The 22,829-nt window shown below is 41.9% G+C and overlaps 1 protein-coding gene across 1 annotated transcript in view; it reads left to right on the top strand.

Annotated features, from left to right (window-relative positions):
* Positions 1-22,829, top strand: part of DNAH7 (dynein axonemal heavy chain 7) — a 287,995-nt gene that overhangs the window by 156,861 nt on the left and 108,305 nt on the right. The window contains exons 38-42 of the mRNA XM_037913207.2: positions 2,500-2,626; positions 7,752-7,971; positions 8,909-9,781; positions 14,166-14,395; positions 15,495-15,825. Coding sequence (XP_037769135.1) covers positions 2,500-2,626; positions 7,752-7,971; positions 8,909-9,781; positions 14,166-14,395; positions 15,495-15,825 — 1,781 coding nt within the window. The remainder of the gene's footprint in view (positions 1-2,499; positions 2,627-7,751; positions 7,972-8,908; positions 9,782-14,165; positions 14,396-15,494; positions 15,826-22,829) is intronic.

Genomic DNA, 22,829 nt, shown 5'->3' with positions numbered 1-22,829 from the left:
CAGATCCAGATCAGGGATCCAGGTCACCCGCCTCCCACATACATCATCCAAAGTGCGCATCCCCCCAATTCCGTGTCTGAATCCAGAGAGAAGAGGAGCAGAGGGTACACTCACAAACACAAAAGCAAATCTGCTTTTAGAATCTCTGAGAGACCTCATCCCAATCCCGTTTGTCTGGTGAGCCTTCATGTTCAAGCCTTAAGGATTTATGTTCTCCTAAGCCTCATAGGCATAGCCAAAAGGGATCTCAAATTATCAGGCCCTTCTCTCCAAACATAATTTTCTGGACTACTTTAAGGACAAACTGCCTCAGGAAGACAGGGCTAATTTCCTGCTGCATGCAAGGTCATGCTGGGTGGAGGATGCCATTGTGTTCTGGCATGCAGAGATTAGCAGGTGTATGCTGGAAATTAGTAATTGGAATTAGCACATGCAGAAATAAACGGGTGTATACTGGAAAATTCATATAATAGATTCTAAAGGTATCTTACTAATTTCAAGCACACCATGCTCTATAATTTATGTAGTAGATTTTACATTATTCTACTGAAATACTATCCCAGTCAGAGTATTACCAGGTTTTGGGACTAGATGGTGACCCTGTTACGGTGCCCATCCCTAGGAAGGAGTACTGTGGAAAGGGATCTGGGGGTCATAGTGGATCACAAGCTTAAATATGAGTCAATGGTGAAACACTGTTGCAAAAAAATAGAACATCATTCTGGGATGCACTAGCAGGAGTGTTGTAAGTAAGACACGATAAGTAATTCTTCTGTTCTACTCTGCGCTGATTAGGCCTCACCTCGAGTATTGTGTCCAGTTCTGGGTGCCACATTTCAGGAAAGATATGGACAAACTGGAGAAAATCCAGAGAAGAGCAACAAAAATGATTAAAGATCTAGAAAACATGACTTATGAGGGAAGATTGAAAAAATTGGGTTTGTTCAGTCTGGAGAAGACTGCGGGGGGGGATATGATAACAGTTTTCAAGTGCATAAAAGATTGTTACAAGGAGGAGGGAGAAAAATTGTTCTCTTTAACCTCTGAATATAGGATAAGAAGCAATGGGCTTAAATTGCAGACAGGGCGATTTAGGCTGGACATTAGGAAATACTTAACTGTCAGGGCATAATAAATTAGGGAGGTGGTAGACTCTCTGCCATTGGAGATTTTTAAGAGCAGGTTAGACAAACACCTGTCAGAGATGGTCTAGATCAGGGGTGAGGAGCCTTTTTTCTATCAGAGGCCATTGACCCACAGAAAAAATCAGTTGTGGGCGACACACAACCACGTGAGGGTTGTGAATGTTTGGGGCTTCCCCTAGGCTCCGGGGTGGGGCCAAAAATGAGGGTTTCAGGGTGCGGGAGCAGGCTCTGGGATAGAGCAGGGGGTTGGGGTGCAGGAAGCAGTGAGGGTTCCGACTGGAGGTGCAGGCTCTGTGGTGGGGCTGGGGATGAGGAGTATGGGGTGCAGGAGGGGGCTCCAGACTGGGGCCAAGCGGTTTGGAGTGCAGGAGGGTGCTCACGGATGGGGCAGTGGGTTAGGGTGCAGGTGGGGGTGCAGGGTCTGTGAGGGAGTTATGGTGCAGGAGAGGGTTCTGACCTGGGGCAGCGGTTGGGGCAGGGGTGTGGGCTCTGGGAGGGAGTTAAGGTGCAGAATGTGGGGACGGTTCGAACTGGGGCAGGGGGTTGGGGTGCGGGTAGGGGTGTGGGCTCTTGGAGGGAGTTTAGGTACAGGAGGGGGCTCGGCTGGGGGTTGGGGTACGGATGGGGTGCAGGGTCTGGGAGGGAGTTTGGGTGTAGGAGGGGGCTCAGGGCTGTAGTTTAGGATACGGCTGGGGTGCGGGGTCTGAGAGGGAGTTAGGGTGCAGCAGGGGGTTTGGGGCGTGGGCTCCGGCGAGGTGGTGCTTACCTGACGTGGCTCCTGGTCGGTGGCACAGCGGGGCTAAGGCAAACTCCCTGCTCCCGGGAGCTACGGGAGCTGTCCATTGGCAGCACGCGGAATTCCTCTGATCGTCCCTCCTCCCGGGAGCTACGGGAGGTGCCAAGGCTCGGGGCTTCCGGCCCACTGCGCGGAGACTTGCTGCAGGCCGGATTAAATTAAGCAGCGGGATGGATCCAGCCTGTGAGCCGAAGGTTCCCCACCTCTGGTCTAGATGATACTTAGTCCTGCCTTCCAGTCCTACACTTATATGATTCTGTAAGAGACACCTTTTAAAGTAGTTTAAAATTTACTTAGAATAGGACAATATGCATTTTGTAGACTATTCTCACTTTCAGAAAGCGAGATTCTGATATCCTCATTCAGGTTGGATAGTACCTTATTCTACCAGTAGTCCCATTGCAGTCGCTGGGACTATTCTTGGAGTTAAGATACTTTTTAATGTGAATCAGGGTGGTAGAATCTGACCCAGGATGATTAGTAGAAAAGTCTTAAATATTTATAGCTTAATGCTAGTTTCATTATTTTATTTTCAGTATTTGTGCTTTCTCATTTTAGGTGGTGGCCGAAACCCAATAACTCCTCGATACTTGCGACATTTCAATACAGTTACTATTAATGAGTTTGATGATGATTCCATGTATACGATTTTCTCTAGAATTTTAGACTGGCATCTCTCTACTTGGTAAGTAACTTTTGTATATTGCAAAAGGCTAAAGTAAATATTTAAACTGTGTCTTTGGAAAGTCTACCAAAATACCTTTCTAGGACCCTGTTCTGGAGTGGAATTGAGCATCTGTGGTTCCGATGGATTTGACAAATTCTCAGTATTTCTTATGACAAGGCTTCTTATTAGGAAACTCCTATGGAAAATATTTCTGTTCATAAACCTAAGCTTTTCACTGTGTGTTAGAATCATTCATGTTGCTTCAGTTAATTCAGATGTTTTGAAAATATTATTTCAATTTAAAGTAAATAAAAATACAGTCATATTAGTGATTATTCTAAGAACCTAAGATTTTCTGTAATATATTATACTAGTCCTCACCTATGCTTACCACTCTTAGCAAATTATAACTTAGAATACTATTAGCTTCTTCTTTAACATTTTAGTATCTGTCAGAAGTCAATAAAAATAGAAAGTTAGTCAATTGGTGGAAAATAGAATTCTAATGAAAAATTCATCTGTTAATTGTCATTACAGTATACTTTTTGATTAATTAAAATAACGATAACATAAATTATTGTAGAATCTGAATTTCATCTACTAGTATCTCATTTACACACGGTCTAGAAAAAATGGATTTTTGGGGGGCTTTTTTGTGAAAGTGTTTTTCTTCTTTTATTTAATTCAGGTCTCTTAACACTTGGCCTGTGTTTAAATACCAATTTTCACTATGGGTCTGATCCTGTGTAATACTGAGCATCCACTTCTGTGGGAATTGAGGTTTCTCCTTTGAGATATGTTGTCTATGTACATATTCCACTTCTGGTGGTGTGCATGCACCCCATATGCTCCAGATCAGAGTCTATTGGCCAGTAATGTCTGTGGTGGCTGCGTATGTGCCCCGAGTCTCTTTGTGTCTTGTGCCAAGGGCATGTAGTCCAGAGTGGGCAAACTGCCATTCAGTTCCTTCTCATTGCTTCAGGCTATGAGACAGAGCTGCTTGCTGACCATTTCCTACAAATTACTAGCTTACTTACCTTAACTTTGTTTTGACGGGATCTCTGGGATGCAACCTGCGACTGTGGGACCACTAATCTGGGTTGTCTCTCACAATGCCTTACTGGTGACAAGTAGCAAACCCCTCCAGTTGCTGTTACCACTCAGTATAACCATATGTGGAGCCCCACACCCAGCTAGATTGCATGAATGCTCCAAGAGCCACTCAAAAATCGCGCAGAGCAAGGCACCAGTCAGATTCCCTCAGCGCCCAGCCTTGTACCTCAGGAATATACCGTCTTGCACTGCTCAAGACTCTTTCTTAATTGGTTCACCACTTTACCAATGGAAAGTGGATATACACCAGACTTTGTAACCTGAGCAGATTTACCAAGCACTTCAGTCAAACTTACTGGTAAAGATAAACATTAGAATAAGTTTATTGATTACAAAAGATGGATTTTAAGTGATTATAAGTGATAGGCAAAAGTCAGAGTAGTTACCAAAGGAAAATAAAAGATAAGCACATAGTCTAAATTCTCAACCTTAATAGACTAGGCCATATCTGGACTAAGCAGTTTTTCTCACCCCTCTGGATACTGCAAGTTGGGTGCAATCTTTCATGCACAGGCTCTTGCTGTTAGCCTGGGGACCAGTCTCCTCATCTCCAGTATTCTCTTTGCCTTCAGCGTACGTGGGAGAAGAGTCAGGACCAACCATGTGGCTTCTGTCCTCTCTTTTATATCCTCAGTCCATGTACTTGGAGAACACAAGTTCTGGCATGTCTTGTGAGCATTGCTGAATTTTGTGGATGAGGCTGAGCAATTCCCCTGGTGTGTCCTTGTGCAAGTGAGTCATTGAATTGTAACTCCCTTGCTGGACAATGGCTGTTAATGGTTGTTCAACACCCCACCAGGCATTGGTTACCTCCCTTGTTGTTATCTCTGGGGATCTAATATCTGGGTATTCCCCAACTCACAGCATATTTTAGTGACAGCCATACAACACAGTCTCATAATTTCAGAGATATACGTGTTTAGACAGAACAATGGCTTTCAGTGGATCATAACCTTTTCCATGATACCTTTACATGGCATGCTTTATATGAAATATCACAATTATATATAAATGATGAATATGGGGATTACAGACTACCCACCCAGGTATAGAGTGTCACACTTGTACACTTATCCCCATAATCAGTTCATAGTAAGATTGCCTACCTTATTTATTTGCAATTTATTTGATAGGTTTACTTTCAATAAGGAATTTTAAAAAATCCTCTCCTGGTACCAGGGGTTAGAGATGGCCAATCCTAAATCCACCAGATATAAGTACTACCCATCACGCAAGGGTGCAATTAACAATGGACATACCTGATATAATTTTTTTGTTTGTGGGAGTTGCACTTCCCCAGAAAATGTGCAGCAGAGAGGTCTGGCCACTTATGGATCCAGAACTGAGGAGGAGGAGTGGTGAACTGAAAAGCCTAGAGACTAAGACGAAGGAGGTAAAAGGAACTCTTTTAGAGAATTGGGGGAAAGTGTGTTATCAACGTAGAAGGCCTGGACATATAAAACAAGACTTCCCCAAGGTGGAATGTGGGTTCGCAGAATTGTGCAAACGGATTGGGACTCTCAAGGAAAGATAAAAAAGAAAACAACTACCATCCCTATAAAGGTGAGAAGGAGGTGCCAAAGGGGAATTGTGGATGCTGCCTTGCAATGTTTGTTGATCCAGGGGGACTTAGTGAAGCTCCTGGGGGAAAAGGTAGAGTTCGAATGCATTAATGGGGAGAAAAAACTCTGACTGTTCACCTGACTGTGTATAAGTTTTTGAGGAGTTGGGTCTTGTCAAGGTTTTTCTGACCATCAGAGAACCACTCTCTCCATGAGACATTAACTTGGCTTTTATCTGCCCAGATGGGCCCACCATTTGGACCCATGGCAACATGTTCCTTGTTATACATGTCTATGAAACTGGAATTTTAACTTCAATCAAATAAGGAAGGAGAGTTGATGAATTTCAAGTCTTTATGGCAGAGCCACCCTATACTGTTTTTTATGCAGACATGGTATCTCTGAGAACACATCCAAAGTGCCTTCCTAAAGTCATCACTAATTTTCATCTCAATCAACAGGTCCTTTTCTCTATATTTTTTCCCAAGCTTCACTCTTTCAAGGGAGAGGCTAATCTTTATACTCTGGAGACCAGAAGGGCTCTAGCATTTTATTTACAAAGAACAAAGCCATTTAGGGCTACACTGAGATTATCCATGGCAGTGGAGGAGAAGTTTAAATTAGTGTAAATGGTGGGTTCTCTGTAACTTGAAGTTTTCAAATCATGATCTGAGGACTTCAGTAACTTGTCCAGAAGTTATGGGTCTATTACAGGAGTGGGTGGGCGAGATTCTGGCCTGCAATGTGCAGGAGGTCAGACTAGATGCTCGTAGTGATCCCTTCTGGCCTTAAAGTCTGTGAGTCTATGAAACAGAAACCTGTTTCTACTCAAAGACTACCTAGATGGATGTCAAACTGTGTGAGAACCTATTACGAAATAGCAAAATTGGATCCTCCTCAGAGTTCATTCCACTAGAGCTCTTACAGCATCCTTGAGAAATATTTCCATCATAGATATTTGCAAAGTAGCCACTTGGGAGTCTGTGCACACATTCATGAAACACTGTTCCATTACTGAAACTTCTAGATTAGATGATACATTCAGCAAAACTGTGCTTCGTTCTTTATTCACTTAGACTCCAAGCTACCATCCCTTGACTAGTGTTTGTGAATCATCAAAAGTGGGATGTGTATATGGACAGGAGAAAGAAAAGAGAAAGAAAAGTTACTTATCTGTACAGTAACTGAAGTTCTTTGAGATGTTTCCCATTTCCATAAACATATTTCACAATGTTCCCTCCTTGCCACCTGCTTCTGAGTCCTATAGCCTTCAGATTCTGTGTTGGAGAAAGAACTGAGGGGCAGTTGGCCTACTCCACTCTATATTCCCTCAGCAGAGCACAAGAAGGACATTCATGGCACATGTGTGGCAGCAATGGACACTGCTGACCAAAAGACTCTGATCTTGAGCACACAGGCATCTGTGTACAACTAGATATGGAGAATGTATATGGACAATGCATCCGTACAAGTATATAACTTTTTTTTTGGTACTGCAGAGTCTTGCAGATGTTATACAAAATGAAAATATATAATATTCACAAACAAAAATAACCCTCTTGGGCTAAAATGGAAAACTTCCTTTTCTGGGGAAAATCTTGAATTTTTCAAAAAATAAAATAGTTTTCTACCTCTCAAAGCTCTCTTTAATTATCTTTGCCTTATAAGCAAGCAAATATGTTTTTTTCTTTGGAGGTGAGATTTACTTTTCTTCATGTAAAAAATGGCCCAGTAACTTCAAATGGTGCCTTAGCTGTAACAGAGAGATGTCAGATAATCAGAGTGGGTGTTATTTGCCTTAAGGTCAGTGGCATATCTAGATGTGAGGCCTGATTATAGCATGCTTTGAAGCCTGTGCATGCTGCTCTAGCAGTGTGCAGGGGCCACAATGGCTGGCAGTCAATTAGCTTAAAGATACTTTGTGCCTGCTTCTTCAGGACTGCGCTTTCTGTGCTATGTCCCCTAAAAGTAGCAGCACAGAAGCTGCCGTTACCTTGAGCACTTTGGTCCTGGGAGGAGAAGCTCATTGGATTGTTACCATCCTTGAATATGATAAGTTTAACTTACTGCAAAGGATATTCACATATCCAAACCATGTTGAAGTCTCAAACTACAGGGCAATTTATGAAAGTTTCAGCTAGGTGCTATTTGAAACAGCGAGATGTACTGTAAAATGGGGAAAGCCCTGATTATAATGGTGCATTCAGTACCACAATAATAATAAGAAAAAGAAAGTGGTTGAATCCTCAATATTTTCTACAATTATTAGTTTTGATTCACAAGCTGACTTGACTGGAAACTCCATTAATCCAGCAAGAGCAGTGGAATTTATAAGATTGTCTATAAGAAAGTATTATCTTGAGACTTAAAATTGGCATTGAGAAGTGAATCAGTATTTAAGTATATATTCTTAGTATGATGGAACTGTGAAAATCATTTTATTCTTAGCACTTTCTTTAATTTGTCAGTTATAACTTCACATCCGAATATTTAGACTTGACTCCACAAATTATTAATGGTACCATGACAGTGTATAAAGAAGCTATGAAGAATCTGCTGCCCACTCCAGCCAAATCTCACTACTTGTTCAACCTCCGTGATTTCTCCCGTGTTATTCAAGGTGTATGTCTGTCAAGACCTGAAACAACAGAATCTGTAGGAATGATAAAACGTCTTTGGGTTCACGAGGTAAATCTCATATTAGTAATAAATTGTATATGATATTTATGATAAATAATTGAACAGTCAAAGTTGGATTTAGACATTTATTTTTCTTTAGTAATAAAATTTAGTTGAATTATCTTATATCACAGCTATGATGTAAGACTTATGACTAATAGCTATGTAATGATGCCATAGTCATAAGGTTTTTTTTGCTAGCTAGAAATGGGATTTTATGCATACTTGTTTGAAATATGAACCACATCTTAATATATTGTGGGCTCCTTTCCTTTCATTCACAATTATCCAAACTACATCTCCTGCCATAAGTTATTACACAGTGTACCTACCTCCATTTCCTCTCCTCTCCCTCCCAATGGCAGAACAAAGAGTCAGTGGAGAGAGCCAGCAGTGGGCCAGGGTCATTGGAAGGTTGGGTGGGGAAAGAACATGTTCTTGTTTCTCTCTCCCTGTGGATTTTCTTCAGTAGGAACTCCTGAATCTTCAGCAACTGTAACTACCTCTCCCCTAATGATAACATCACAAGCTAACTGATCAGAGGAGTGGCGTTAACTCATCTATTTAGAAATAGGAAGAAAAAGCAAAAATATACCAAGTCTGGTCTTTCTGACTTTACATAAAAGTAAGGATAGTGACACCTGCCACTCTTTACAAAATGTCTTCAGAATACAATTAATATATTTAAAGTATGCATATAGTATGTGGAAAATGTTTTATTTTCCCACATGGAGCTTAGCTTTCATTTAGAAGATAAAAGGATCAACTGTTCCAGTTGCTTCTGAACATTTATTTTAATTTTCATTGTGCTGAAATTTAAGAGACTTTGCACTTTGAAACCATTTTTTCGTGTGTGTGTGTGTTTCATTTATATTAATGCCAGTATAAAATGAACAGAATACTAGCATCAACTACTAAAACTATTACATTATTATTTATTATGCAGGTTCTTAGAGTGTACTATGATCGCTTAGTGGATAATGCAGATCGAGCCTGGCTTGTTGGTTATATCCAAGAAGTAGTGAAAAGTCATTTAGATGAAGACTTTCATGAACTTTTCCAGAGCCTGGACTTCAATTTTGATGGCAAGGTGGAAGAGGATGACTTACGTAGCCTGATGTTTTGTGACTTTCATGACCCCAAACGAGAGGACACCAACTATAGGGAGATCAAGGATGTGGACACACTGAGATTAGTTGTAGAGAGCCACTTGGAAGAATTTAATAACATGAGCAAAAAACCTATGCAACTTGTCTTGTTCCGATTTGCTATTGAACACGTCTGTAGAATTTCACGGATCCTGAAACAACCTCGCAGCCATGCCCTTCTGGTTGGTGTTGGAGGCAGTGGCAGGCAGTCCCTCACTCGATTAGCAGCACATATGGCTGATTATACACTTTTCCAGGTTGAAATATCTAAGAGCTATGGTAACAATGAGTGGCATGAAGACTTAAAAGTCATCCTAAGGAAATCTACTGAGGGTGAGATGCAAGGAGTTTTCTTATTCACTGATTCTCAGATTAAGAAGGAGTCATTTTTAGAAGACATTAACAACTTACTAAATGCGGGGGAGGTACCAAACCTCTTTGCACCAGATGAGAAACAAGAAATTTGTGAACGAATGCGTCAGATAGACCGCCAGCGAGATAAAACAAAGCAAACTGATGGTAGCCCCATAGCCCTTTTTAACATGTTCATTGATCGCTGCCGAGACCAGCTCCATGTGGTATTGGCAATGAGTCCCATTGGAGATGCTTTTCGTAATCGCCTTCGAAAATTTCCAGCTCTTGTTAACTGCTGCACACTTGACTGGTTTCAGGTAGAGTTATTTACTATTTACACATTTTCTGATGGGACACCACAAATGCATTATTCGAAATATGGTCTCAGTTCTTTTCATGTCAAGTAGTTTGCTCTTTAATTCTGTTAACAGTTAAAACATTTTCTGGATTTTCCTAGAATTAGATGGTGATACTCTGCCCTACTGACTTCAGAGGCATTGCACAGGGTGTAAATAAGGTCAAGATTCTGCCCAGAATGTCACAATCACTGAGATTAATATCTGAGTAAATACAGTACAGCAGAAATTAGAGAATGACCTATCCAATTTACTCGGCTTGCAAAATCTCAGTGATGATTTGCCAGGTACCCAAAAAAGTTTGGGTCTGGTATGGATTGGCAAGAATTAGTAGAGAAATCTCCCAGTCCCAAGCATGACCGTCTTCCCTACTAACTTGCAAACTACTATAATCTATCTATATGGTATGTAACAGTAAGGTTCAAAATTTGATCATACAAGTTAGGAAATTCAGACTTATGCTATCCTTAAAATGCATAGCTGTATCCCTGAGCCTCATTTTAAAGAGAAGAGGGTAAGTTATAGCCAGTCTTTTTAGCATATGCGCAGTGTGCCTCAGGTGACACATGACTGGGATTCACCACCGAATTTGTTTGGCTGGTTGGATCATTAGCTGCCCCGGCTTGGGCCAGGTACTGATGGGGAGTGCAACATGAATGCTGATCCATAACTGTTATCCAGGGTTTTCAGAACCCCCAACAGTGGTAACTTAACTATTTCACTCTAGGCAGTTTTCAGAGCGGCAGCCGTGTTAGTCTGTATTTGCAAAAAGAAAAGGAGTACTTGTGGCACCTTAGAGCCTAACCAATTTATTTGAGCATAAATAAGGCAGTGTCAGGAATAAATCAGTGGGAACACAGCAATTCCATGTGATAAAAGATTCATGCAAGTAAGCATGCTCTATCTAAATCTGTAGTTTATTAGATTTAAGCACACACAGACATAAGTAATAAGTTTAGAACATCCCAGATATTTACGTAACATCTGGAACAGTATTGAGTAATTAACAGCTGGTTCACAGTGGCCAGTTGCTCACCCACTGAGGAGAAAAGGTGTCAGAAAAAACGTCTCTCAAGATGGCTTCAGAGGACTGTTCCAAAGTACACTCTATTATCTTTTTATACTTTTTATAGCTAACTTCTAGAAAAAACATAGGTCATAATGACCCCTACTGGAGCATCACTTTTTTAAACTTTCAATAAGCTTCTAATATCAGAGGCGTTTAGACTCAAGGTTTTTATCCAGTTATCTTCTTTCATTTTCCGTTATTTACTTTTTTCTCACAGTCAGGAATGAGAGGAGGGGTTGGATGGGGCAGCAGGGGGCAGTCAGGGGCGGGGGTCCGGGGGCGGTCAGGGGACAGGGAGCAGGGGGTGGTGGATGGGGCAGGAGTCCCGGGGGGGGCCATCAGGGGACAGGTAATGGGGGTTTGGATGGGGTAGGAGTCCCAGGGGGGCCATCAGGGGGCGAGAAGCAGGGGATAGGGGTCAGTTGGGTAGGGGTCAGGGGCCGGGCCACACCTCTCCTAACTGGCCCTCCATACAATTTTGGAAACCCAATGTGGCCCTCAGGCCAAAAAGTCCCTCCTGGAGCAAAGGATTTTGCTCCCCCAAAAAGGGTTGAGGGAGAGGGAAGAGCTGGCTAGATACAGCTCTTGTTTCCCGCCTCTTCTTGAGAACTTGAGGGAGTTCCAAGCTGTCTAGAAGAGGGAAGAGCTCATGCAAATAAGCTCCCATCTTTCACATTCCTCAGCTCCCTAGCCTGATCCTGCCCTTTCTCCCTCTTTGAAGCTCTGCAGCCTTCTGAAGTTTCTCCAGTCCTTGGGTTATATTAACACACCCGTACAGCTCAAAGGGAGAGGAACAGTAAATTCTAGGCAGCTTTTGACTAATCTTTAAAAATACCTAAATCCTGTTTTTCTTTGGAGCTGGAGGATTCTTTCACCCTGAATCCCAGAGAAAGTTTAGTGGCAAAACATCTTTCACAACCGTTTGAAGTGGTGAAAAACCATTTAAAATGAATTAAATATTCACTTTGGTGAGTAATTAAAAAGCCACTCAGGATGTTTACTACAGTTAAATTTAAGTGTGGGTAAAAATGAAGATATTTCTTTATTTTTCAGTTTTTAGCACCAGTTATTTACACAAGTAGATATACAGACTTTTTGCAGAATCCTATTTACCAGCACAGAGTCTTACTGTTGGTAAGGAACAGAGCATGTACAGTGACGAGTGCACTTAAGTTGAAATCCTTATTATTAATTTTGCCAGCTTGCAGTCAATTGATAAATCACATATTAACATCTGAGAAGTGGTTTATGAATTTTGGAATTTATGGAATTCTGTAAAATGCTTACTGATATTTTGATATGAATATTTTTTTTAAATGCAAACAAACAAAAACAAGTTGCTGAATATGTTTTTAATTAGTGTTGTGCTGGACACTGACAAACTCAACATGCTTCATTTATGACCTACTATATTCTAAGAAGCAACGAATCAAGAGTTATAATCCAGAATTGATTGTTGTAACTTTGTCTTGCAGATCTGCCACTGAAAACATATTTTTAAATATTCACATCAAAATACTGTTTAGTATTTAGATCTCTTTAACTTGTGACTGCAGGGTGCATGCACATATAGGCCACAATCCTGAAAAACCTAACTTGCACACACGCTTAATTTTTTGTGTGATTAATCAATGGAACCACTCATGTAGAAAGTTAATCTATCAGTTAGTCTTATCGGGTTTAGAGCAATAGAAAATTCTGTAAATTCTATGTACACAGATACAAGTGAGGCATAAATAGTGTGTGTCATTCACACATCCTTCCTCCACAATCTGTAGAGCAAAAAGTGTAAGCACTGATTGATATCAGCATGGTAAGTTCCTCTGAGATTCTTCATTTTGCTAGGTAAGCACTGGGCCCTCTATAAAAGTTTAGTTTTCTCATGATAATAATGAAATTAAAAATAAATCTTAATAAGGGATAGTATCCAACTTCGATATACTCAGAAAGCAAGACATCTGTGTAATGCAATATGTTTTTCATATTTCAGTCTAATAATTGAATGTATTGGTATTATCGTGTGCATTTTCTCATGCAATTTTGCAGTCGTTGGTTTAAAGTATGATTCTGGTCTGAAAAGTTGACTGTAAACATGGTAACTCTTTACTTAATAAGCTGTCTCCCTGCGTGTCAGTCATATCCTTTGATTGTAGTAATTAAAATAAGATTTTACTATTTTTTACACCTCTTAACTATGAAGAGTTAAAACTACTAAGAGAGTATTATTCCTTCTTGTGCATTCTCAGCAGTATTGTTATCTAAGCTCCAATTGGTGACACCTTTGTAAACCCATTGAAGGTTGCACAGAGGTAATTTGAAAAAAATGGGGTTTTACTGAGAGCCCAATTTGGCTAGCAAAATCTGTATTTGGACAATGATGTTCAAGAAGGAAAGAACCCAAATGGACTTGCAGGGCCCAAATTGAGTTTGTAGTGTTAGCAGTTAGAAAAAAGACAGTTTTTTACTTGTAAACTCAGTGTTGGTAATATGGAAATCAGTGAAAAAACAATTAACCAAGAATCCCACAATGACACTTCTATGGAGTCACTTTTCAAAGTGCAACTGTATTTCAGAGTTCTTCTGCACCCCAGTTTACATTTGAATTCTGTTTATTTGCTTTATATCCAGCTTTACAAGTTTTGGAAATAAATGTTAAACTAAATATGTTTTTAAAAGACTGGTTTACTTTTTATAGAAACAACAAAGCAGTTGTTCTCTGCAGTAAATTTTGATGATTAAACAAAAATTCAGGATTTTTTTCTCCAAAAATAATAAAAATAAGCTTTCATTAGATAATGTTATAGCCATTCTTTATATGGAAAGTTTATGAGAAGAGAGCATGTATGTGTTTATTTTAATAACATTCTGACAAATTGGTAACATATTGTGCTTTTGCTTATTGGATGAGTTGAGGGAAAGTTTGCCCTTGGTTGAGCCCTGGCAACTCTTTGACTTTAGTGGCAGTTGTCCATCATGACCAAAGGCAGAATTTGAGTCTTTTCATTTTTCACAGTAAAGCCCCAATTATCTGACTTCCATTTAATCAAAGGTTGGTCAGATCATCTATGGCAATACTGTGCGCCCTGCATTGCACTCACCCTACTTATTTGGAGCCTCATTTTTCTGAAGTTTCATATTGAGGGAAGGCTTTTCAGAAAACTAGAGTTGTTCTGTATTAGGTTTTCCTTTTGTATGTGAATGTAGAAATGAAAAACTCTCCGTGTAATAACTATTTGTATGATAGGTGAGGTAATATTATGTTTATTTTCAATTTAGACGTGGCCTGAAGATGCATTGCAAGCTGTTGCCTCTCGTTTCTTGGAAGATATTGAAATGTCAGAGGCAACACGCGAAGGCTGTATTGATATGTGTAAAAGCTTTCACACTTCTACCATTGCTTTGTCTGACCTGTTCCATACTGAGCTTCAAAGGCACAACTATGTTACACCTACCTCATACCTGGAATTAATCTCCACATTCAAAACCTTACTGGAAAAGAAACGCACGTAAGGATATATAACATGCATTTTGATAGGGGAGCCCAAAGTTCCTTGAAAATATTATTTTCTACACGTAATTAATTTGTGTAGCTAAACTAATAAAAAAAGTTAAGAATACTTAGATTGCCATTTCTTGGCTACATTTGCACTCAGTGGATTAAAGAGCAAGTTAGACCTAGTTTAATTCTTGTATTCCATTAGGCCAGTTCTAATATTCATTATTAAGTTGATGCTTATTGATACTTTAAAATATCAGTTTTTTTTCTTCTGATGCAGTCCCAGACCCTAGAAATTACACCTGTTCTGCAGGGTGAATACCACTGAGTAACTCTGAGTTTCCGTATAAAGACACTCCCTTCCTTCATGATGGGTGGAGTTTTAGGTCTCCGAGACTGAATGTAAGCTCTGAGGGAAAATAAAAGGGCTCAGGGACTTAGTATAGTCATGCAGAAATCTAGGGATATTCCTCTAGGTCACCAGTGTGCCTAGGTCAGTAGTGACTGAAAGTCATTACCATCAGAAGACTCTTTCATGTCTTAGTGAAAAGAGTAGGAAGTTTCAGTACCTACTTGTCCAGAACCTCATTATTTCCTCTTGACTAGTGCAACCACCTCCTCTCTGAACTTCTTGATACAAAGATTACTCCCCTCAGTTCCATATAAAACACAGCTATTAAAATAATATTCCTTCTGTGTCCTTCTACTGACTCCTCCTCCATCATATCACATCACATTCCAACTTCTCATTCCTAAGGGCCTTCATAACTCTGCACCCATCTACTTTCCCGCTCTTGTTTTTTATCTTGTCACCCTGCCTCCACATCTGTTCTTACAGTAAATCCAGCCTTGATCACTCACTTGTCATTTTTCATACCTTTAAGAAGCTTGCACATAACTGAAGTAGCGTAAAGGAGTCTGAGTGTAAATGAGAATCAGGCACAAGTACTATATTGCACCGTCTGATGGGCAAATAAAACAAGATGGCATGGTGTTTAAATTTCAAGAATGGTGGGAAATTAGAAATTTGGGGAATGGGGCCAAGAAAAATTGATAATATATTTATAAAAATGTCTGTAAAATTAAGCACTGCTTGATATTACTTTTAGTGAGGTGATGAAAATGAAAAAACGATATGAAGTTGGCTTGGAGAAACTGAATTCTGCTGCATCACAGGTGGCTTTGATGCAGTATGAGCTGGAAGCCCTACAGCCTCAGCTAAAGGAAGCTAGCAAACAAGTTGATGAAATGATGTTGGTTATTGAAAAGGAGTCCTTGGAGGTAGCTAAAACTGAAAAAATAGTGAAAGCTGATGAAGCTGTGGCGAATGAGCAAGCTATGGCTGCAAAAGCAATCAAAGATGAATGTGATGCTGATTTGGCACAAGCCTTGCCGATTCTGGAAAGTGCTCTGGCTGCTCTTGACACTCTTACTGCACAGGTAAAGCTAACTATATGTATTTATACACTGACCAGGTATTCAGACTAACAAAAACAAACCATGTCTGCCTTCAAAGAAAATTTGAATATGCTACATAGCTATTAATTGTCAGATTTCACATTGTTACTGAATTAAAAGTTGCACAATTTTGTAGCATCTGCAATTTCTTAAAACATTTAGTTTTAAAATCAAGACATTCCTTTATTTTCATTCCCTGCTTGGACAGCTATAACATAAGCTAGTGAACTATAACACTTATATGCTCAGGAGGTATAAAATCAAACATTTCTCACTAGTCATTTTAAAATTCATAAACATAATAATATTCTGAATCAACAAATGGCAAGTTAAAAAGAATCTTCCTGATTGCCTCCTCAGCAAAACTGCATACTTGCCATGTAATTGTTTCGATATATTCACATAGATATCTGTCCTTTCAGAGACTAGAAACAGAGGCTGAGTTTCTGTGCTACACCTTTAACTTGCAGCCCAAGGGGAGGTAGTTAGGGCTAAGGTGGCTTTATGCCACCTTTATGCCCTCCCCAGCTGCTCTGGTGCTGGAAAGAAAGAGGCCCCAGACATAACTTATATAACTCTGGGGGCTATGTTCCCTGCAAGCTGCGTGGCCGCAGCCTATTTAGCACCACGCAGGCGCTCAGGGAATCCGCCCGAGGACCGCTGCGGCCGGAGGAGGGACACCCCTCCCCAGCCCCCAACCTAGCCCGGCCCTCCTCTCTCAGCCCCCACCGCAGTCGCAGCCGGGGCGGTCCAGCCCGGCTCCAGGCGCGGCCTGGCCCCTACTACAGTGCCCCTCCCCTGGCCTGAACCCAGCCCTGGCCCGGACCTGCTGGGGTTGGGGCACCTAACCTGCAGGTGCAGCTGCAGGGAGAGAGAGCTGGGGGGAGTCCTCTCTCCCCGCCGTAGCCCTGGAGCATCCTCCTGTACCCCAAACCCCTCATATTCCCAGCCCTACTCCGGAGCCCGCACCCCAGCCAACGCCCTCACACCCCTGCACCCCAACTCTCTGCCCCACCCCTGAGCCCCTTATCCCCAGCCCCCCCCCAGAGCCCACACCCCCAGCCAGACCCCTTACACCCCTGCAGCCCACCCCAACCCTCTGCCCCAGCCCTGAGCCCCCTCCCACACTGTGAACCCTTTGACCCCACCCCCACCACATGAATTTTGTTATGTGCACCAATATGAAGGTGTTGTGTCACACATCACCTCCATATTGGTACACATAACAAAATTCATTCCGCACATGGGTGAGAAAAATTAGAGGGAACACTGCCTGGGGGTCAGTCTAAATGACAGCAGCCACTCTTTGGGCCACAGCTGTGTCTGGAATTTCTGCAGTACTGCAGGCAGTGGCTCTGTCTCCAACACACACCTTACTACACCAGGACTTGCACAAGGGCTCCTGGAGGGCAATCTTCCACAGTACCTGTGCTAGGAGAATCCTCTTCCAACCAGAGCTGGGGCTTGTAATGCCCCTTTATAACACTCCAGACCTTTTGCCCAGTGGAAAGGGGACTGCATGGGGGAAAGGATCTCTCACTCTGTGTCAATATAAAGGTTCTAGTGAAAGCCATCCTTCCATAGTAAATCCATGTGGCTGAGAATAATTCCAAGAAAACAACATTCTTCTTTGAGTGCTGGTCCTTGTGTATCTCACTGTTGGTGCACTTTGCACTCCATGTGTCCAGAATCAGATAATTTTGAAAGCAGCATTTGTTGGTCTGCACAGGTACCCTTGCTCTGCTTGCGCCTCCAACTGAGGAGATAAAGGGTATAGCAGACCAACTGCCTCTCTAGTTCCTTCTTTCCTCTTCCTGGCTTGGGTTGGAACCTCCAGTGTCAGAAGCTTAGTCTTCCTTTATTCTTCAACCTCTAAATACATATGTATATATTTTGTAAATAGTTTTTAGAATTTTATCCATTATTTTTAGCTAAGTTTTGTAGTTTGATAGTTTCCCCACTGTAGGGAATTCAACCCCCCCTGCCCCCACATACACATCTTGATATGAGTACTGGACTATGGCCGGGACTCTAGGTTTCAAAATTGGTTTCTTGCACATGCTCCTTCTAAGTCAGTGACAACCATCAACGCTGCCTGTACTGCCTTAGGGAAGCTCAGGTTACAGCGAGATATGATATCTGCTGCTCTTTCCCCATTCATACCTTAAGAAGCACTTAATGGAGAAGGCCATAAGGCTGCACTTTGACCCAGGCCAGGGGGACCCCCCCCTCCCATACATTGGGCTGACTCAGCAAAGAGTGTGCCTCCTTATGTAAGGTTCGACTGAGCAGTAAGGAAATCTACCCATACAGATCCCCCACTGGAGTCTTGTCATGGGGACAGGGAGCACTCTCATAAACACAAGAGCAAATTCTCCTCTAAATCTACTTCAAAGAAGACAGATACAGGCGTGCCTAAGTTGAACAAATCTTTCTGCTCCTCCCATGAAGACTTAGAGCGTACTAAATCTTAGGGTCTTGACAAAAAGCCCATAAGTTGGGACCAGACTATGCTCTGGCAGCAATGGTGCTACTGATACCAACTAAGCCTAAACTCTGGAAACCAACAGTACTACCAAAAGGCAGCCATTGCCAGCCTCAATCAACAGCTGTACTGGCTCTGCCTCACACAGCTGAGGCACAAACTATGTCTGCTCTGTTGATCTGGGCTGATAGGACCCCTCACACTCCAGGGAGAGCAGAGTCTTACATTCCACCTGATGACATCTTTGCTTTGCCAGATCTCCAATCATCCTCCTTGTCCTCAACGGGCCCATAAAGTTTTGGTTCCCGAGTCTCCTATGTATGTCCTCTTGGTCACTGATCAGCACTCATTCCTTTTCCAATAACCTGACAAAGGGGAAGGGCAGAATCAAGCATCTCAACTTCCAACCACTCCAGCTCAGGGGGTAGTTTTGGGTGGCCATTAACTCTAGAACATGCAAAACATTCTTACTAAAAGTTGAAAGGATTCTACTAGGAAATGTTATTTAGCCAACTGGTATTCATCTGATTCTTTCCCTCAAAACAGCTTGTCTTTCCATCAACTCTTTATGGGTTCACCTGCCAGCAATCAGTGCATACCACCGACTTTCACATGGTCACTCAATTTTTGCTCACCTGCTGACTACCAGGTTCTGGAATGACCTAGTTAGAAATTTTCTGGCAGTAAGAAAACCTTCTCTCAATGGGACTTAAATCTTGTTCTATCAGTGCTCACCAAGCTGCCCTTCAGACCGCTAGCCACCAGATGTTCCATGTCTCTCCTGTCTCTTAAGGTTGTATTCCTCGTAGCCATCACCTCAGCCAGGAGGGTGGGTCAGCTTGGAGTACTGACGGTGGGATCTGCCTTACATCATATTCCATAGAGACAGTTTCATTGTGTTTACATCCTAAGTTCACCCCCATAGTTTTTTTAGAATTTCACCTTAATCAGTCAATCCCCTTTCCTCTGTTTTTTCCAAAACCACATGCGTCTGAAAAGGAGAGGAGACTTCATTCCCTTGACATGAAACAAGCTTTAGCCTTTTATCTACAAAGGACAAAGCCAGTCAGAAAATCTCCCAGGTTGTTTATCGCCATACCGGAGTCCATGGTTAGGCTCTTTCCTCTCGGAGGATCTCTAAAATGGATCTCAGGCTGTATCTTACCCTGCTGTCAGTTGTCTGATTTCCCCCTCCCATTTTGGGGTGAGAGCACAAGTGACATCAATGGCATAACTTTAAGAATGTTAAAGACGTCAATGGCATAACTTTACCTCTACTTGACATTTGCAAAGCAGCTGTGTGGGGTTCCTTCTACTGATCTGAGGCATGATGCTCCAACACAGGACTCCTCCACTGATGCATCCTTTGGGATGGTCGTTCTTCAAATGGCTCTGCTGCTTGCATTCTTGAAGCCTCCTCCTACTTGAGTACTGCTTGTCAGTCACCCACAGTGGAATACACATAGGGACCAGCACTCGAAGAAGAAGAGAAAGTTACTTACTGTAGAGTAACTGGAGGATCTTCAAGATATGTGGTTCCTATCTGTTTTCCACTACCTGCCCTAATTCCCTTCTGCTTTGCATCTGTGACCCGGGTCCTAGGGGGCCACTCTGCGATTGCTCAATCAGGGCAATTGCAAAGAATGGGGCAGATGATCCCCAAAACTGGTGGCTATTCTAATACTTATTCACCAAGCCAGCAGCAAAACAGCTTCTACAATTCCTTACTGGTTACCCACACGACCACAAGTGGGAGATACACCTGACAGTACTTAACAACGTATTTGGACGATGGGAGACACTATCCACAAACCTGTTCGCCACTCACCTGAACAAGAATTGTCCATGCTACTGATCAGGGATGGGTCAACACTGCCCAGGTGATGTTCTCTTCATCCCCTGGAACAGGGACCTTCTCAATGCCTTTTCTCCATTTCCTCAATTGTCTAAGGTCCTACTGAAAATAAAGAGCGGGATCCCACATCATTCTGATTGCTCCTACTTGGCCAAGACAGACCTGGTACCCTTACCTGTCACAGCTCACGACATGCCCACTGATCCCTCTCCCAACCATTCCGCACCTCCTCTCACAGAACAGAGGATGTACCCTGCATCCCAACTTGGGATTCTCTGCCTCAGGGCATGGCTGCTGCTTGGTTCCAACACCTAGAAAGCTCCTGTCCAAGGGAGGTACAAGAGGTTATGTTGCACAGCAGAAAGTCTCGACGCCACATACTTACCTGAAAAAATGGTCCAGGTTTCAGATTTGGTGCTTCTCCCAAACATCCGTGACTATTCCACATATCCTGGACTATGCATTGACCCTAAAGAAATTGGGTCTATCTTTAAGTTCTTTCAGGGTCCATCTAGCAGCTATATCAGCTTTCCAAAAACCTGTTGAGGGTTACTCAATGCTGTCGCACCCAACTAGTAAAAGATTCCTCAAGAATATAATAAACTTCTTCCCCCAATCTCAACTACTGTCTCCCATGTGGGACTTAAACCTGGTACTGAAAGCATTAACTAGGCCTCTTTTCAAAACTATGGTCACCTGTTCACTGATGTAACTTCCCATGAAAATGCCCTTTCTGATATCGATTACCTCAGCCAGGAGAATAGGAGAGATAGCTGCTCTGATGGCATAACCCCACTATCAGGGTATTCTTCTTGGCCAATGTTACGCTTAGGCTGCATCCAAAATTCATCCCTAATGTGACCTCCCTCTTTCACATGAATCAACTGCGTCACCTTCCAATCTTTTACCCTAAGCCTTACCGAGACAACAGGGAGGCTATATTGCATATCCTGGATGTCAGGAGAGCCCTGGCCACTTGGACAGGATAAAGACCTTCAGGAAGTCCCCTAAGCTTTTTCTCTCCATTATGGAAAGATCCAAAGACTCAGCAATATCACCCCAAAGGCTTTCCAAGTGGGTCTCGACTTGCATCAGACAGTGTTACCAGGTTTGCAATATGACCTCTCCAGACTCTGTTTGTACATACTCCACAAAGTCAATTTCCTCATCCGTCACCTTATTCAAGAATGTCCCTATCTCAGAGATCTGTAGAGCAGCGACATGTGCGTCAACCCACACTTTTGCAGAACGCTATGGATCACTGGGGACTCCGCCACCGACGCCATCTTCGGCTCCACAGTGCTGTCATCTGTAAGAGACCCGACTCCGAAGTTCTGGCCCTCCAGAAGGGGTACTGCCCAGGAGTCACCTACAGTGGAGCACCCACAGGGACACTACTTAAAGAAGAAGAAGAAGTTACTCACCTTGTGCAGTAACGATGGTTCTTGGAGATGTGTCCCTGTATGTGCGCTCCACAACCCACCTTCCTCCCCTCTACTTCAGAGTTCTTGTCAATGACTCTGTAGTAGAGAAGAAACTGAGGGGGATTAGCTCATGCACGCTGACCAGCCTCGTGGAGCAGCATGAGGAGACACAGCGCATGTGCAGGCCTAACGGACACCGCTACCAAAGCTCTCCATTCAGCTGCGCAGGGACACAAGCACACCTACAATGGAGCACCCCTAGAGAAACACATCTCAAAGAACCATAATTACTGCATAAAGTGAGTACCTTCTTCTGTGCTGTTGGTTCTGAGAAATTGACTAGTCCTATATTTGCCTAGAACTGCAGAATTTTGCTACCTTATTCATGGCTCCACTCACACTCTCGTAAAGTAAGAAATTGTTGGTTATTGAAAAGGAAATTGCACAATTTCTTTCCAATTTTTTTTGGAAGGTGAATATTAATAATATATCAAAATAACCATAACATTTATCGAGAAGTATTTCTATAAATTAAAACTAGACAGAGCACAGGATGTGCTTAGTTACATCTCTGTACATGCTATTTGACATTAGGGTTCAAATAGTTGACTTATTAACAACTAGTTTTAGGAAATATTTTACTATTGAAGAAGTATTAGGTGATTGGAAAACAGCAACTATAGTACCAGGTTTCAAACACAGAAATTCTGGGGAAAGAAGATGAAGATTACAGACTTGTACATCCTAACTCAGGGCCTATTGAGCACTAAATTAGGAAAATTTCCTGACATCATTTTGTATGGATAGTTTTTAAGATTTAATATGTGTGTGTCAGCACAGATTTGTGAAAGCTAAATAATGTCAGATAAAGCTGATAACTTTAAAAATAAAATAACTTAATCTAGTTAGAACAGAACCAACAAATTTTAATGGAGTTAGATTTTCAGAAATCCTTTGACTGTTTCACATTATAATGATTTTATTAACTCTAATTATGGCTTTAGTTTTAAATTATAAATATAGTCAAAAAACTGCTTATAAATTAAAAGTGTGTATTCTTCATAGAAGCTTGTGAGGATTGGAATCCCTAATGATTCTATATAGGGACTGTGTTCATTAATATTTTTGGTAATGATTATGCTAATGGGAATACTCTAATGGTATTTAAAGTTGTTGCATCTCAAGTCTCAAATGCAGAGAATCCCCACCTCTGCAGAGTGAT

This window comes from Chelonia mydas, chromosome 11 (assembly GCF_015237465.2).
Source record: "Chelonia mydas isolate rCheMyd1 chromosome 11, rCheMyd1.pri.v2, whole genome shotgun sequence".
NCBI lineage: Eukaryota > Metazoa > Chordata > Testudines > Cheloniidae > Chelonia > Chelonia mydas.
The sequence above is the reverse complement of the archived record's forward strand: the minus strand, read 5'-3'. Positions and strand labels throughout refer to the sequence as shown.